Source organism: Canis lupus, chromosome 2, assembly GCF_003254725.2.
Source record: "Canis lupus dingo isolate Sandy chromosome 2, ASM325472v2, whole genome shotgun sequence".
Lineage (NCBI taxonomy): Eukaryota > Metazoa > Chordata > Mammalia > Carnivora > Canidae > Canis > Canis lupus.
The window spans coordinates 38,891,053-38,909,090 of record NC_064244.1 but is presented as its reverse complement, the minus strand read 5'-3'; the positions used below and the strand labels follow the sequence as shown (position 1 = coordinate 38,909,090).

Genomic DNA, 18,038 nt, shown 5'->3' with positions numbered 1-18,038 from the left:
GTTGAGGTGCAGGTGCAGGAAAGAACTTGCTCAAGGTCATATTCTCTGTTAAGTATATTCATGAATTTATTCAACATATACTATGTGCCAGACATTTTGCTGAGTGCTTGTGAGATAATAGAAAATTTTGGTCTCTGCTTCCTCTCCCCCTCTACCCATTCTCTACTCTCCCCTTCACTCCTTTCCAGTCATAGAGTTTCTAAAACCCTTGAAATATCAATAAATAGCAATAAATAAATAAAAGCATCTTTTGTTCTAATATTTGAGTTTTGACCTGGGCTCCTGAGCTTTTGAAATTTCCTGGGTAATAGGAGTGTCTTTTGTTCTAATGAAGTGACTCTGGGGGGCTCCTGCATGAATGTTGGTCACGAGAAAGACCAAGCCATGATTAAAATCTTGGAATGTTCAGCCCCATATCCATTCTCCAGAGAGTGGAGAAGGCCTAGAAATGGGTTAATGATCAATCACATCTATATGATTTCTCCATAAAAACCTCAAAAGTATGGGTTTGGGAGAGCTTCCAGGTTGGTGAATACATGTAGCTGTAGAGAGTGGTGTACCTGGAGGGGGCCTGGAAGTTCTATATTCTTTCCCACCTACCTACCTTGTCCTATGCATCTCTCCCATCTGCAAATTCATCTGTATGCTTTATCATATCTTCTTATGGTAAGAAGACTGGTAAGAACTGGTAAACAGTAGGTAAATGGTTTCCCTGAGTTCTGTGAGCTGCTCTAGCAAGTAAATCAAACTGAGGAGGAGGTCATGGGAACATTTGATTTATAGCCCATCAGTCAGAAGCACAGGTAGCAATCTGGACTTATGATTGGTACCTGAAGTGGTGTGGGAGGGGGCAGTTTTGTAGGACTGAGCCCTTAATATATGAGATCCGGCATTATCTCCAGATAGTTAGTATCAGAATTAAGTTAAATTAGAGGACACCCAGCTGGTGTCACAGAATTGCGTGGTGTGGGGAAAACCCCCACAGCTGGTGTCAAAAGTATTTTAAGTGTGGTAGCAGCAATAGAATAAAGGAGGCACCCAGGAGGAGGACTGGGGGTTTCCTCCTCAGCACTGGGTAGGGAAGAGTGAATAGCACACAATTCTTTCCAGTCTGGAAACTTTGGTAGTTCAGTGGGGGGAGTTTCCATAAACAAACAACCATAAGACTGGGTAAAAAAGATCACTGATGGAGAGATGGTCAGGATAGTCAGAAGAGGGTAGTAAACCAGCCTGAAGAGGGTGAGAAAAGCGAAGAGGGGAGAGAGTGAGAGAGAGGGCCAGGGCTATAGCCCCTGTCCACTTCAGCCTCATCGCCGTTATAAAGAGCCAGTCATCCATTCATTCCCTCATCCATCCATTCCCTCAAAGCCAGTCATCCATCCATTCCCTCAAAATCCATCCATTCCTTTTATAAAGAGCCAGTCATCTATCCATTCCCTCAAAGTACTGGGTTTCTACTATGTTCAAGCCACTGTGCCTTGCCTTCAAGATACAAAGATGAGTGTGGTATCTTAAAGACCAAACGAGGAACTTGTGTGAATTTTGCTCGTTTCCAAACTCGAGTTCCTGACTAGTTAACCTACCCAGTTTCGAAGCAATGGGAATTGTTTGTAGTACTTTCTCTCTTCCTTGAGGACATAGCAAGTAAGACTACTGTTGTGCAAACTGGCTGGGATTTTGAGCCACATGATTCTTTGGCAGTAGCTTCCCTTGTCAAGCCTGGAACATGTTTCCACCTTCAGAGTACCCCAATGTCCTTGGACTAGGCAGGTGGCCTGTGTTCTTACAGCCAACCAGCCCAGCTAAAGCCAACAGATTCTGGGTCCTTTAATCTTTCAGGACACAACCTTTTGTTGGCCTTTTGTGGGCAGCTAATCTGGAGTTGGCAAGTAGCTGCCCAAGGATACATTCTAGAAGAAAGTAGTTGTCAGAGTAGTGTGGGGGTGCAGGACCCAATGTGGCAGATGTCTTCTGTTTCACACCCAGTCTCCAGCTACTCTCTGGTAGCAGAGGTAGGTAAGGGTCACCATCAACTCCGCAAATGAGTTATCTCTCCTTTGTGGGTCTCTGTGGTCCCCCAGGGAGACTGCTGCTTGTTTGTTTTTCTGTAAGGAGGGGTGGTAATATAGTAGAGTTGCTTTGTACATATAGTCAAAGGCTTTGACATCTAACCCTCCATTTCTCTCCTTATAAGAATTTCAAAGAAGCGCTGCTTTTAGGTTTAGTAAGGTGAGGATTAAGAATTAACTGGTGAATTTAGCAATTTCGTCATTGGTGACCTTGACAATAGTAGTTTCAGTGAACTGGCAGAGGCCCAAATTGATTGGAATAGGTTCAAGAGATTATGAGGAGCAAAAATGGAACAGAGGATAAGAGTAGAGCTGGAAAATGGTATGGGGTTAAGAGTGAAATTTTTTTAAGATGGAAGAAATCACAGTGTACATGTGTGTCCTGGTTGGAATGATCCGCAAGAGCCAAAACTGATGTTAGAATAAAGGGGAACTATGGATAAAGAGATGTCCTTGAACAAGAAAGAGGGCAAGGAAATTTTCAGTGATGCAGTATAGCTCTATAGGGCAGGAAAAAGTTTTCCTTGACCTTTCCTCTTAGGGTCCCTGGCAGGGTCTGAAAAATTCAACTGACAAAGCCAGATTAATCGGAGAGAAGTGTAGACATTTACTTACTCAAAGTTTTATGGAACATGGATGGGCTCCTTCATACGGAAATAAGGACCTGAAGAAATGGCTGTACCTGAAGGTTTTTATACAAGGTGTGATGAAGAGCGGGCAGTAATGTAGAAATATAATAGGACAAAGAGTTTAAGGTAAGTGTAATCAATACTGGGAAACTTGGCAAGGCCTGTTTGTTTGGATTCTTCTGGGAAATAATCTCATCCTGGAGTTAAGGATGCTCCTTTTTTCTGGCATACAGAGAACACTTCTCAGAAGAAGGTCTTATGACCTGCTTCAGGCAAGAAAGAGAGGGGAAGGTCAGAGAACTTCCTGCTTCTGCTATTTTCTTAAACTCCTTCAGCTTAAAATATTCAAAATGCCATGCTGTCATATTTTGGACTGCTGTGTTCTGAACCCTGTTAGCTGGTTGTTGAACAGACAAATTATATAAATTTGCAGTTAGGTAAACTATATTTAAGAAGGTAATAGGTATTCAAAACTCATCCCTTCTTAATTGTATTACTACATTTGCCATTAACTGTGTTCTATTTTTTTTTTTAAAGATTTACTTATTTATTTTAGAGAAAGATTGCGAACAGTTTGGGAGAGGGGCAGAGGAGAGACTCTTCAAACAGACTCCCCAGTGACTGCAGAGCCCTATGCAGGGCTTGATCTCATGACCCAGGAGATCATGACCTGAACCAAAACCAAGAGTCAGTTGCTTAACCAATTGTATCACCCAGGTGGCCCTGTGTTCCTTTAAAGAAATTTTTTTTTGAGTCTAGTTGATCCACAGAGATACATTAGTTTCATGTGTACAACATCTTGATTCAACTTTTTCATATGTTATGCTATGCTCCTCACAAGTGTAGCTATCCTCTGCCACCATACATCACTGTTACAATATCATTGACTATATTCCCTGTGCTGTATCTTTTATTACTGTGACTTATTCATTCTGTAACTGGAAGCCCATTATCTCCCATTCCCCATCATCCATTTTGCCCATCCAAGCACACCCCTTTGCTCTGGCAACTATCAGTTGGTTCTCTGTATTTACAGGTCGGCTTCTGCTTTTTTTAAATTCATATATATTTTTTTACATTCCACATATGAGTGAAATCATATGGTATTTGTCTTTCTCAGTCTGACCTACTTCACTTAGCATAGTACTCTCTAGTTCCATCCATGTTGTCTCAAATGCCACAATCTCATCTTCTTTTATGGCTGTGGAATATTCCATTATATATATGTTGCAGGATTTCTTTTCCTTCAGTGCCCGTGGTTCTTGGTCATGCCACTTCGAAGAATGAAGAGGTAGACCAAAGAGTGGTGGCAGCAAAGTAAAGTTTATTGAGTGAAAGTACAGTGCTCTCTAAGAGGGAGGGGACCCAAGAGGGTTGCAAGTTTGATGTTTAAATCTATGGGATTTTATGGGCTCTATAATGTGGGCTGTTTTAATATGAGTAACCCTCCATGCACCTGTCACCCAATCAGGTTTCTGTCCACATTCTCATCTACCAATCAGGTAGTTGTTCATGTGGGAAAGGGTGGAGGGCTCCTTCCAGGGTGGTGTCTTGTAGCCTCTCCCATTGGAGAGGGTGGTGGCCCCACCACTTCCATGAATCATGCTGGACAGCGGCAGGCAGGCCACCAGATCAAGCTCTTTGTTTAAATACCATGTTGGCTGGGGTGCCTGGGGGGCTCAGTGGGATAAGAGTCTCCCTTTAGCTCCGGTCATGATCCTGGGGTCCTTGGATGGAGCCCTGCATTGGGGTTCCCGCTTCCATCCCCCCTCAAATAAATAAATAAAATCTTTAAAAAAATATTTTATTTATTTATTCATGAGAGACACACAGAGAGAGGAACAGACATAGGCAGAGGGAGAAGCAGGCTCCATGCAGGGAGCCCGACGCGGGACTCGATCCTGGATCTCCAGGATCACACCCTGGGCTAAATGGGCTAAAGGCGGTGCCAAACTGCTGAGCCACCTGGGCTGCCCAAATAAATAAAATCTTAAAAGAAAAAAATCCCACTAGTTGTTGAGCTGGCCCCCAGGCCTGGGTTAGGACACCCAAGGCCATTCCCTTCCTGTCTGTCACAGACAAGTTGTTAAGTCCTCCCAGTAGGAAGACTTAAATCTGGGGCATTTAGTAAAGCCTAGAATAATAATATGGGGTCTTTTTCCTTCTAAGGGTAGCTTCCTCTTAGGATGGGGACCTCTTGTTCCTGCTTGCTTTTCTTCAGGCTATCCTTCGTTATATATGTATGTATATATATGTGTGTGTGTGCGTGCATGTGTGTATACACACAATATCTTCCTTACCCATTTGTCTATTGAACACTTAGGTTGCTTCCATATATTGGTTATTATAAATAATGCTGCAATAAACATAGGGGTGCATATATCTTTTTGAGTTAGTGTTTTCATTTTCCTTGGGTAAATAATAGTGGAGTGATTGAATCATAGGGTAGTTCTATTTTTAACTTTTTGAGGACCCTCCATACTGTTTTCCACAGTGGCCACAGCAATTTACACTCCCACCAACAGTGTATGTACCATACTGTTTTACTATATTTTGTAGTATATTTGGAAATCTAGAATTTGTGATACCTCCAGTTTTGTTCTTTGTTCTGCATTGGCTCTGTTAGCTATGTCCTAGCTGTTATGTCTACTGCATGTGGATGGTGGAAATGCCACACAGTGGTGCATGCCTGCGCTTGTCTTCCCAACTCCACATTTAGCGACATCACTTTGGTAGTTTGAAATTGGCCACAGTGGGAGTATTTATGCAACAGAAACTGCAACCAGTAGACATCCGGACCTTGTTTTGGTTGTTTTTTAAAAGGAGAGCTGTTTGTTAACCATTTGCAAGCCCACTGCTGGATTCAGTGGACCGGTGGAGGGACTGGCCTTAAATTAAGCGCTGACAGTTCACTCACAGGAACAGGACAGAGGGCAGAGCATTTGCAGAAGCGGGTAGACAGACATGGTAGAGATAGGTTTCCTATTTAAGTAAGTGAAAAAGGAAGCAAGGTAGTCACCTGAGAACAGGCTGGGAAGGAAGCGTTGAGGGTTTGAGGTAAGAAGGCTATGGGACAGTGAATTACAGACATGTAGTTTGTGGGGTTTTTGGTTGTTGTTTGTTTTTGTTTTTTGTCCAGTGCCATCAAAAGGCCCGCTGAAGTTAGTGGCTATGAATTTAAAAGGAGGCCTGTTACAATGGGCATATATGTCTCCAGTCTCTTGCAGTGGTGGGAGTGAAGCACCGAGTAAGGAAGAGCTGGATTTATCCCGGCCTATGGTTTTGCAGCGCCAGTATGATTTTGTGTGTCTGTAGCAATCGAGATTATAAAATTATAAAGGTTAAAGTCACCAACCACCTCAGAGACCTTCCTCATTCATCCCAGCTAAAATCGGGCCCCACGTCCATAACTTTATAATCTGTTAGCCTGTTTGTTTCCCTACTTTGTTTATTGGATGTCCAACCACCGGGCTCACCCCTGTACCTGGCCGCAGGGACCATGCGTTATTTACTACTGAATGTGCAGTGCCTGCCCAGTGCTTGGCCCAGAGCAGATGCTCAGTGAGCAATGCGTTGAATGACCTATTGCATACACGGATTCCCTTGCTCCTTCTTGCAAAGTTCGTACGGTCCAGGGAAAAGTACCCACATTCCCCTTTTCTCCCTGGCCCCGTGGTATTTCCACTTTGAGGAGCACAGGAATTTCCTTCACACGGTCGGCTACGCTAAGCCATGGCTCTTTACTTCCTGAACACTCCCAGCGCATGTGGGCAATTTTTACTGCACTTAGCGGCAGCTTCAAGCCTTTGAGACAGCTGCTCGGGTCGTGTGGGTCACGCAGTTGCCGACCTTCGTCACCCGGGCTCCGCAACGCGGAGGAGGGTTCTATTACAACTCCGGTTGCAGGCCGGGTGGTTTCGGTGTTTAGGATCGGTCGTCCGAGGGCCGCCGAGCGCGGGCTCGGGCAGGGCGACCACGGAGAAGCACCGCCGCCGAGGTCCGGCTGCGGCTGCGGCCCCGCCCCCTGCTCCCGGGCCCCGCCCCCTGCCCCGCGGCCCCGCCCCCTGCCCGCGGGCCCCGCCCCCGCCCCGCCCCCTGCCCCGCGGCCCCGCCCCCCGCCTCCACTCCGCGGGCCGGGCCAGGGCGGGGCCGGGCGCCTGTCCGCGCCGCCGCGAGGACAATAAAGTTTCCGAAGTTTGAAAAGGGAGGGAAAACAACCCCCACGCCCCTTTGGCGGGTGTGGACGCTGCGGCCCGGGCACAGCCCGGCGCCCGGCGCGACGATGGGGGTCACGGTGGACGTGCACCAGGTGTACAAGTACCCCTTCGAGCAGGTGGTCGCCAGCTTCCTCCGCAAGGTACCCGCCGGCCCCGCGCGGCCCCGAACCCCGCCCCCGGCCCCCCGGTCCCCGGCCCGACCCCCCGGCCCCGGCCCACTCCCCCCCATCCCCTCCCTCCGTCCCCGCTCCCCCGCGGAGCCCGCGCCCTGTCGCTAGCGCTGCGGGCTCCGCGTCGGGATGTGCGGGGCGGGGGGGGCGGTGCGGTGCGGGCGGATTTCCTCGAAGGCGGCCCAGGCCTCCCCGGGACGCGGTGCGGGGAAGGGCCCGTGCGCAGCACCAGGTTCACACGCTGCCGCGCGGTCGCGGGCAATGTTCAGCTCTGGAGCTGGCTGGGGATGCTCCTGACTCGTCGATCTTTCTAGTACCTCGTGGACCCCCGCTCCCCCCCCCCGCCCCCGCCCGTGAAAGCCGGTGGGAGCCTCGGAAGCCGCCGCCCCTTGCCGTGCTACCTGCCACCTCGCTACTTTCTCTTTTATGAAAGGCTGTGGGACTTGGGGCAGGTGGCTTACCCCCTCTGTGCCCCAGTTTTGTGATGTGTGAAATGGGGGAAATGATGGTGCTAACGCAAAGGTTGGTTGTGAGGAATCCAGTGAGATCATTCGTGTGAGGTGCTGTTGTGCCTCCGAAACGTTCCCACAGTAGTTGGTGCTGCCACAACCGCGCCCTAGGCCCAGCGTTCCGTGGCCCTCCCGACCCCAGGGGCGCCTGCTAGGCCTGTGCTCCTGGTAGTAGAACAGGAAGTCCGAGACCTGGAGACTCCTGGACTGTACTCTGTCTCTGCCTTTAGTTACTTCATTTGGTCAAGGGTCCTATCTTCAGACCTCGGTTTCTGCATCTAAGATAAGAGTATTGTATCAGATGCTTTTTCAAAGCTGGTTCCCCTTCAGCTTTGACGTTTTTAAGCAAGATTTTCCAGGATTGTAGTGTTGCCTTCGGTAGCAGCCCCCACGCCATACACTCCATATGCAACACAGAGATGCTGGGAGAGGAAGTTAATTTTTTAAATAAGACCTGACCTCCATTAGAGGAGGTGATGCAGTTGAGGACTTAGGTCACAAGGAGTGATTTAGGACGCTGGTTAACATGGTGTCACCAGAGAGGCCCCCCCGCCCTTTTTTTTTTCTCAGGAGAATGTCAACTTGCTGATACTGTTCATGGACCTTCAGTAACTAGAATAGTGCCCACCATCTAGTAGGTGCTCAGTAAAACATCTGGCAAATGATGAGTGAATAAACCAATGAAAGCATGAATTGTGATTCTGCTGGAGTCTTTGCCTTAGGCCAGACCTCTGGGCCCAGATGAGAAACAGCACTCTATTTTTTATTAGGATTGGCAGTCTGGAGTGTGGATTCTCTAATGCCACTGTTCCCTTGGAATGCCATTCTGGATCATTCTTATCAAGAGCTGGGTGCTAGCGCCCAACAGAAAGACCCTCTTCTCATGAAGCTGATGGTCTCTAGTGGGTGAGACTGATGTTAATATAGGAACAACTAATGAACACATACTTCCCATTGATGACGTGTATTTACACAGAAAATTCATATTGCTGGGACCAAATAGAGCAGGGAAGGTCTGCTGAAGTCCTGCCAGGGTAGCCATTAAGAAAGGCTTTCTCAAAAAAGTGGCCTTTGTGAGATGATGGCTGAAGTGTGAATAGGAATTTCTTAGGGAGGAACTGAGGGGGAGGAACTGCTTTTGTACATTATCATGTTTATGCCTTCCAACAGGTGCAGGAAGGAATTAGGACCGATTTCCATTTCACTGCCTAGAGAAACTGAGGCTCAGAGAAGTTGAAGCAACTTTTCCAAGTTCCTGCAGTCAGCATTTGGGAGAGCCAGGATTTCAGCACATCTGAATCCAAAGTCTAAACTCCTAGTCCCCAGGCAGTGCTGCCTGCCACATTATAGGCCCTCAGAGGATTATTGAGGGGGAAAAAAATGTTCCAGCATCATCTTTGCTTTGCTCTGTGTCCAGTCTCAGTTTTTTTTTCCTCTAGTGTCTAAGAGTTTATTCATCTTGGTGGACCTGTTTGCCTCATGTAAGGGCATAGTGTAGATGTGTGGTAATGTGAGAAAATCCAGTGTTTCAGTTTTCTGTTGCTATGTAACAAATCACCCCTGTGATTTAGCTGATTAAAGCAATCAGCTAAGACTTGGGAGGCTCAGGCTTCTGTGGGTTGACTGGGTTCAGCTGGGTGGTTTTTGTGTGCCGTGTGTTATAGCTGAGGTCACTTATATAGCTGCGTGCAGTAACAATGTGTAAGAATTATTATAAAATACTTGGCAAAGTGCCTGGTATGTAGTAAGTAGGATATTTTGGAAGGCAGGGCTAGGGAAAGAACATTTTCAGAAAAGGCTTGGCAATGGGACAATGTGAACAGTATGGATGACACTACACATCCAAAGCAATGCCTCAGAGGGACTATGTGAGTCAATAAATTATGAGATGTCAGTGAATCCACTTGCTGTGAGAATTTTCACCTTCCATTACTTAAATCCCTGCATTGGAAGTCAGTAGATCTGGATGCCTCTCATTGTGCTTTCCTCATTAAAAAGCAGTCTGTGCCCTTGTGCAAATTAGAAAGGGGCCTCATCTAGGTGGTTGACTCCACAAGCTTACAGTATATGGGGCTATTGGAAAGGAAACTGGGCTGTTCATGCAAATTAGCAAGAGGGGTTGTTAGCCAATCAGGCCCTTGGGCCAAGCCATGGAAATGAAGGCTGAGCAAGAATTCCAGGCAAAGCCTCATCAGGACATAATGCTCCAGTGCAGGGGAGGCAGGCCAGAGTCTGGAGTCTGGCTCCCCAAGGAGAGGTCTGGGAGGGTTTGAAGGAGGCTTAAGCTGAAAAGGGATGACATCTAAACATGTAGGCTTGGGGATTTTTTGGTGCTTGCACACTTAAAGATCAGTGCTTCCTGCTTCTTGAATTGCATGTCTAATTTAGCCTGTTAAATCTCACACCTGGACGTGGTTTTTAGTATTATAATGAAGGGAAAAGCCAGTGAAAGGTCATAAATGGGGCCCATCTTGGCTCAAATTGATCCAGTTTTCGCAGCTGAGCAACCCTCTTAGGTGCTGTAGGGTTAGCACAGTGTCTGAAGTGGATCAGATCGGTTGAAAACTGGGGGGGTGGGGGGGTTTGTTTGGAGCTTGTGGCTCTGACATCTGGCCTTAGTTTCTGATGGCAAGCAGCACCTGCCGGAAGGACTTGAAAACTGGGTTATTGTGATTTGTTAGCCTGGGTGTGGGGACCAAAGTCCCATCCCTGCTCTGTCTCAGCACTCCTTCCGCTACGTGGTTGTAGCCATGTGTCCCCAGGTCTGCTTGACTAGAAGACCTTATGCAGTGAGCAACAACCATAACTGTGTATGACAACCCTACTGTCTTAATTTTGTATCTGTGAAATAATAGTGCCGTGTACCTCACCTGTCTCCCCGGATTATTGTGAGGATCAAATGTGTAATAGTTTGACAAGCATAAGCTTTTTTGTAAGTGTAAGGTAGTAAGAACGATCTTTGTGGCTAAATATACTTTTATTTTTCTCTTAGTCTTTATGTATTTTTTTTCAAAGGAAGGCACTTGGCAGAAGGGACAATCATTTGAGGATCTCTGGGAAGCATTTAATCTGATTTTGCACAATGGTATGTTTGAAGCTGCTTCGCACTGAGGATGTTCTATTTTAAATAGCGTCTACTGATCTCCGCCTTTTGGTATGTTAGGACTTGCCTTCCAAGTTATTATATACTACTATTTTTAAAACCTGAGGAATGTTTGCTCTTCTTACACCTGCCTGTTGGATACCACAGGCAAAATATTAGCTACATGCTTTCAAAGCTAAGTGGCACCTTGAAAACAAACACCACAGAACTCTTTGTTCATGGAATATAGTGTTTCTCAATGAACCCTTCATGGAGGAATGCTCTGAAACCCAAAATGGTTTATTCATCAGATGTTAAACTGTAGTTTCCATGCACTATATTGTAAGTGCACCTGACAGTGCATTTAGGTTTCTTTCTTTGTGTGACTCGTAGCTTTCCAGCTCTTAACACGTACAGCTGTTTCCTTCCTTTTACTTCAAACCACCTACAAAGAGCACACAAAGTTGCATGGATGAAGGTAGCAGTCTAGAAGCTCACTCGGGCTCTAGAAACTCAAGCTCACGTGGATCTGTTTACTGGGCTTGCATTCATGAGCTAGATTCAAACACTACTCCAGTTTTCTCTGCCTAAAACTGAAAAGTCATTAAAACGGAACCCAGAGGGCCGTTGTGTTGACTGGATGTCTGTTTCTTCTCAAATGAGGCCAGAGAAATTAAGAGCTTTTCAGTGTTACTACAGAGTTGTTCAGGTTGATTTTCTTTCTGTGCCATAGGCAAGAATCATTGTGAATAAAATGTAAGCTTCATGGGCAGAGATCTTTGATTTGTTCCTGATGCATCCCAAGCACCCAAAGAGATCCTGGAGCATAGTAGGTGCTCAGCAAATCCTTACAGTGTGAATGAATGAAATATACTGCTCTGGAGTGTAGCCCTGTGTAATTTCAGACTGAAGTTCGTGTGGGCTGCAGTTGCATGTCCTTACTTGAGGTACTATAGTAAAATGGACAGATTTAAATAATTTCTTTGCTTCAACACAGTGGCCTCAGGTTTTTATTTATTCTATCAGGAGCCTGATGTACCGAACAAAATGGTTGGAGTGTTGACCCTTAAACTCATAAAGGCGATTTATGAATGGCTATTTCCATTTAGAGTAGCAAGTTGATTGGGTAATTAATAATGTTTCTGTTTCTGATCCTCTCTTTTTTTTTTCCCCTTGCGAATCTGCCCCTTATTTGTGGAGAACATCTCTTTCTGAAAAGCTCCTGCATATGGGGGTGAACCCATATTTCCCAAATAAATGATCTGACAAATGATAATAGGGCTAGTTTAACATAATGGTTATTTATCTTTTTCCTTACACTGTAATAGTCTTTCTTTTATCTTCCTATCTTCAATCCTACTAGAAGATTAGGTTCGACATGAAGCAGAATGGTGCAAGCAGGAAGAGCACGGGCTCTGACATCAGACGGGGGGCCGGAGCGCTTCTAGCTGTGTGAGTTTGGGCAAGTCAGTTCTTTTTCTATGCCTTAGGCTCCTCATCTGCAGAGTAATATAGTAGTAACTGTCTTCTGGAATTGTTTGGGGGAAATTAAGTGGATAACCCACAGAATTGCATGTCCGCACACAGTAGGTGCTTTAAAGTACTTGTTAAAAATCTTGAGAGTCATCCTAACAATAATAATTTCTCACATTTATTTTATGAACCTAAAAATAAAAAGCTGAGAGAAGTAGTCTGCATACATCTTTACCAACTTGGAGTAATAAACAGAAGAAAGAGCATGAATAATGGTGCACATTTAAATTATGACTTATTTTTTAAATGTTATTTAAATGATGTTAAAGGGTACTTAGACACTTATCTAATGGTGGTTGTGGCTTAATCAGTTTATGAAAGGTAGGGCCAGTTTTTTTTTAATATATATATTTTAATTTATTCATAAAAGACACACAGAGGCAGAGGGAGAAGCTGGTTCCCTGCAGGGAGCCTGATGCGGGACTCAATCCCAGGACCCTGGGATCACACCCTAATCCAAAGGCAGATGCTCAATCACTGAGCCACCCAGGCATCCTGGTAGGGCAAGGTTTTTAACTACCAAAGTACTAACAGGAAAATTTTCATAAGTCTACTAATGGACATTTGTCATAAGTCTGTTTATCATTTTGCTCCTGGAAGAAGGAAGAGGTAAATAAAACATGGCCCAGCCTTCAGGGAGCTCACTGTCAAGGGGACAGAGAGAAATATGTTAATTTTTATGATAAATGCTTTCTCAGGGGCATGTTATAGACATAGAGTGTGGGGCAAGGTTCATATTTTTTTTATAAGGTTTTAAGTAATCTCTACCCCATGGTGGAGCTCAAATTCACGACCATGAGATCTAGAGTCACTTGCTTCAATGACTCAGCCAGGCACCCCATATTTTAATTACAAATATATGAGAGCTTTTAGAGTATTTAGAAAGGGGTTATTGCCTTCTTAAAAAAGTAAATATTCTTTCTAGTACTCCTCCTTCTCTGACGTGATGCCTTCCCTAATGCTAGTAGAGAGGGATGTGTCAGGAGCTCTTGTCACACAGACTCTGAATTGGTAAAGCATGAGCGTGTGGAGTTTTACTATTCTGGAAAAAAATGTCTTCTAATAATTTTTAGATTTATAAATTAAGTATATTTGGTTTGCAGGAGGATACTAGGAGTATACTTAATGCCACACCACAGTAAATTGCAAGATAAAAGCTGAAGTTCTGAAACTAAGTCTTTAAAAATGTTGATTTCATTCTTCAGAGGCAAAAAACCGCTACTATTTATTGAGAACTTGCAAGGTGCTAAGGTGTTAAGTTGTTACACTTTACATAAAATTATTCCCTTTAATTTCTATAATAGCTCTTTGAGAGGAGTTTTTTTCCCCTATAATTTTACAGATGAAGAAACTAAGGCAGGCTGAAATTGAAATAATTGGGGGGCACCTGGGTGGCTCAGTTGCTGAGCATCTGCCTTTGGCTCAGATCGTGATCCTGGGGTCCTGGAATTGAGTCCTACACCAGGCTTTCCACAGGGTCCCTGCTTCTCCCTCTGCGTCTCTCTGTGTCTCTCATAAATAAATAAATAAAAAATTTAAAAATAAAATAAAATAATTTGCCGAAGACTCCCACAGATGGACTTCAGACTGAGGGCTCTGGGATTCTAAAACTTATTCTGTTCTCAGCACTCTTTATTGTCATTTTCATTTTGTTTTTCAGTTCTTAACTTTGAGAAATGCAGTTGACCCTAAACAGCATGGCATTTGTGTCCTTTTGACCCCCCCTGAAGACTTAACAATGAGTAGCCTGCTATTGGCTGAAGCCTTGCTGATGATTGATTAACACATATCTTATATATATTGTGTAATGTATTTTGATGGTAGGAAAGCTAGAGGGAAAAATATTAAGAAAATCATAAGGAAGAGAAAATGCATCACAATACAGTACTGTATTGAAAAAAATCCACATGGAAGAGGACCCACGCAGTTCAAACCTATGTTGTTCAAGGGTCAACAGTAATCTGACTTATAAAATGTTGCAAAACAGACAAAGAATTCGAGAATATCCTTTACCCAGCTTTCCTGAACCACTGTATAATTTTAAAAACCAGGGAATTAGCATTGATACAATGTGAATTTGTCATTGACCTTATTCAAATTTGGCAGTAGTCCACTAATACCATTTTTCTAGTCTAGGAGTCAGTCCAGGATCCCACACTGCATTTAGTTGTCATGTCTTTTTGTCTTTGTCTCTTCCAATACGGGACAGTTCCTTTCTCCTTTTTTTTTTTTTTTTTGGTCTTTCTGGACCACGGTACTTTTGAAGGGAACTGGTCAGTTATTCTGTAGACTTTGTGTCTTTAAATGCATTTGGTTTATGTTCGCATTTAACATTGAGCTTGTAGGTTTTCCTTTGTGTCATAATTATGACAGGAGCTGCCTCCTTTAAAAAACATTATGTCATTGCCAATTATTAGGACTTTTTTTTTTTTTTTAAGATTTTATTTATTTATTCATGAGAGACACAGGCAGCGGGAGAAGCAGGCTTCCTGTGGGAAGCCTGATGTGGGATTTGATCCTAGGACTCCGGGATTATGCCCTAAGCCGAAGGCAGATGCTCAACCACTGAGCCACCTAGGGGCCCCTATTAGTACATTTTTGAATGAATAAGGGTGATGTGACATTGTTGGCCTTGTCCCAGCCAGAAGGGCTTTGAATATCCTCTGATGGTCCACCTCCCTGGCTTCATAGATGCAGCATCATCTGTATGTCTTGGCTCCTTGTCCTTTGTTCTTTCTACTTCATCCTCCCACTGGTCTGAAAGGCTAGGGAACAAGTATTCAAAATTTATTGACTTATATATGTTTTGTCCTGGATCATTGAAATTTTGATTAATCAAGGATTCATTTGATCTTGGTATAAAATCAACTTTGCTTTCCTCTAAGGTATGCTATTGCATGTAGCTCATAAATTTGGCACAATCCATAGTGATTTCTTGGTGTAGTTAAAGGCCACATCTCTTTTCAGCAGCTCCACCCATGCACATGCATGTTTAAAAATAGCCTGAGGAACAAAGATTCTCGTAGTGCTTATAAAACAGAAATATTAACTTACAGATTTATTTTAGGTCCTTTGGCCTTTGTAGGACTAATTGTACAGATCTGTCAGCTCAGGTGCTTCCTTGTGCACTCTTCGATAATGCCATTTGGAAGTTGGTAAACACGGGCTCCTTTGGAAGCCATTGACTCTTTTTTGGGGGATGGGTATTATAAAAGGCAGGCATTGACTTCTGAGCTTTTTGGCAAGTTGATATTTTAAAAACTCTTCACTCTTAAGAGTAGGCCTTGTAAAAGCTTGATATTTTTCCCTTGTAAATAGGGAAGGTAACTATCTTCATAAAGCTCCTCCCACAAATATATTGACTTATTTCTGTAATTAGATGGACTCAATTTCTTGGCCTCTCACTTGTCCTAGCTCTCTGTTTGTCTTAATGTATATTTTCCTTTTTATCTGGTATTTTGTAATTTGGGGCCTCTTTACCTTTCGTTTATTTATTTAGGTCTCTTTTAATATGTAAAATGTAAATGAAAGCAGGGTAACGTCATCATTGTAGAGGAGTCTACATTTTACCCTTGTTAGATATTTGCAACAGATTTATATCTTGGGGAGCAAAAAATGAGTTCATTTATACATTCTGTAAGGAAGTAAAATAATCAGTAAGTTCAAAATGAAGTCAAATATACCTTGGAAAATCCCTCAAGTCCCTCAGTATATATGGCACACGTTGTGAATATACATGGCTCTATGTAGTGATTCTTATGCTGCTACAGTTTGTGATTCACTGAGCCAGGTCCAGGGACAGCAAGCATTTTGACAGATAATCTGGGTATTTAGACCACTTTGTTTGTTTCTGTGAGAGTTCCTAGTGTGGAGGGGGATTGAAAATCTGTGTGACCCTGCTTGTGTGCAGTCTTGATACCATTTCTGTTTTTAGCTTAGCGCAGACACCTTATCTTAATAGTTAGTAGTTAATAGGTTTACTCCTTTGGTGGAGTACTAAATGAGAGTACTAAATGCATGTGAGGACCTCTAACACCTGGTGCAGGAGATCAGTGGATATAAGTCTTTGATGGTCTGATCCTGACCTAGCTTGGTCTTTCCATTGTCACACTATGTTTGAAAAGGTGTTCAGAGAAACCTGTCCACTGCTTCTTGTCTTCTCAGATCCACATTCCTGGTGATCACCCTCCCTGAGAGCCTTCCCTCTCAATCCCTCATTTTCTGACTTTAGAAAAAGGTTTCTGAATTAAATCATGAATATTGAAGTTACCACAAGATGGCATCAGATCATTTCAAGTAATATCAGGTAGGGGGAGCCTCTGCACAATAAATCTTTAATTTAAAAAAATTAGAATGTATGCCTTTCATGTCATGTTATTTAGCTATTATAAACAGACCTCTTATTTCTTTTCTCATTCTCATGTGGAAACATGAGGCTTGTGTCTATTCAACTCCCAAAAGTAGTTGGGTAGGAAAATGATTTGAATCATGCAGATGATTTGACTATAGTGAATGGTTCACTATAGTCAAATCACTATAGTCAAATCACTATAGTCAAATGAAGGCTAAAACCTTCATTTTTCTTATTATTTACAAGCATTGGCTAGTGGGAGACCCTTAGATATTTTACAGTGATCCCTCTCCACAATTTCCCGTCTCCCTATTATCCTTTAGTCGGACTTATTTTCTCCTGACATGTTTATTTTTTTGTTTGTTTCCCCAACTAACATGTAAACTCTGTAAGAGGCTACAGTTTGGTTTGTCTCATTACTATATCCTCAGTGCCTTGAACAGTGCTTGGGCATGGTAGGTACTCAAAACCTCTTAAGCGAAGAATGAATACAAAAGTTTCAGTATTGTTTCAATCAATGCCCTTTGGCTTAATAAGCAAATCTTAAAATTATGTAAAAGTGTGAAGTTTCTGAGTTTATATTCTTCAGGAATTTCACTGATAACTTAGTGAAGTAATCAGAACTTGAAAGCTTTTATCACTATCCTTCTCTGGTGATTACATTTCAGATCTCTTCCATAATTTAGTTCAGTAATCTAACTACAACTTACAGTATATTTGTAATACTCAGTCAGGAAATATTGATGAATATGAAATGAGCAACCTAGGACTAGTAAAGGAAATAGTTCATTTTACCATAGAATGAAAGTTTTTATTCTCTCTCTCTCTCTCTCTCTCTCTCTCTCTCTCTCGCTCTCACACACACACACACACACACACACACACTCACACACTTCAGGGGATCTGTGTGAGGCTGGGAAATCTTCCTTGCTTCTATTGAGGCCCCTTGCCAAGTAGCAGAGTAGCTAAACCTGGCCCTCTCTAGCAGACATTATCTGAAGGGTAAACTTCAAGAAAGCAGTCATCATAATTTTGAGCATTTTTTTTTCTGGAGCAAAAATGAATGAATGAATGAATGAATGAATACCTGAAAATCCATTTTGTGATTAGTTCTCAAGATTGCAATCGCCAGAATGGAAATGTGAATGACAGAGTTTCTGGCCTGGGGCATGATGAAGTGTCAAGACTTCTTGAAGACTGACCATCTGTGCTCTCTTCACAGATGGGTCCCCAAGCAAAGTGAAGTTTATTTTCCAGATCAACCCCTGAGGTCAGCGAGGTTCATCTTCCTAATCATTCGTTCAGCAAAAATTAACTGAGTGCTTACTATGTGCCACCCACTGTGCTATGGTAGAGATATGGGAGTCACTGAAATAGATCATATTCCTATTCTAACAGAACCTGTGCTCTAATCCAGTGTCCTTTGGGGCCCTAGATATTTTTAATATGTGTGAAAGTAGTGGACCCTTTTCTCTGAA

At 43.5% G+C, this 18,038-nt stretch overlaps 1 protein-coding gene across 6 annotated transcripts in view; it reads left to right on the top strand.

Moving 5' to 3' along the window:
• Nucleotides 1-6,858: 6,858 nt before the first annotated feature.
• Nucleotides 6,859-18,038, top strand: part of PRELID2 (PRELI domain containing 2) — a 67,901-nt gene continuing 56,721 nt past the window's right edge. The window contains exons 1-4 of one of the 6 annotated variants that reach the window (XM_025447309.3): nt 6,898-7,055; nt 10,610-10,679; nt 12,040-12,128; nt 16,374-16,515. Coding sequence is in view for 1 of the 6 variants with exons in the window: in XM_025447302.3 (XP_025303087.1) it covers nt 6,981-7,055 (75 nt within the window). In the remaining 5 variants the exon portion in view is untranslated. Of the gene's footprint in view, nt 7,056-10,609; nt 10,749-12,039; nt 12,129-16,373; nt 16,516-18,038 lie in introns of all 6 variants that reach the window. The other 5 variants (XM_049102354.1, XM_025447304.3, XM_025447303.3 and 2 more) reach the window with 5 other exon arrangements.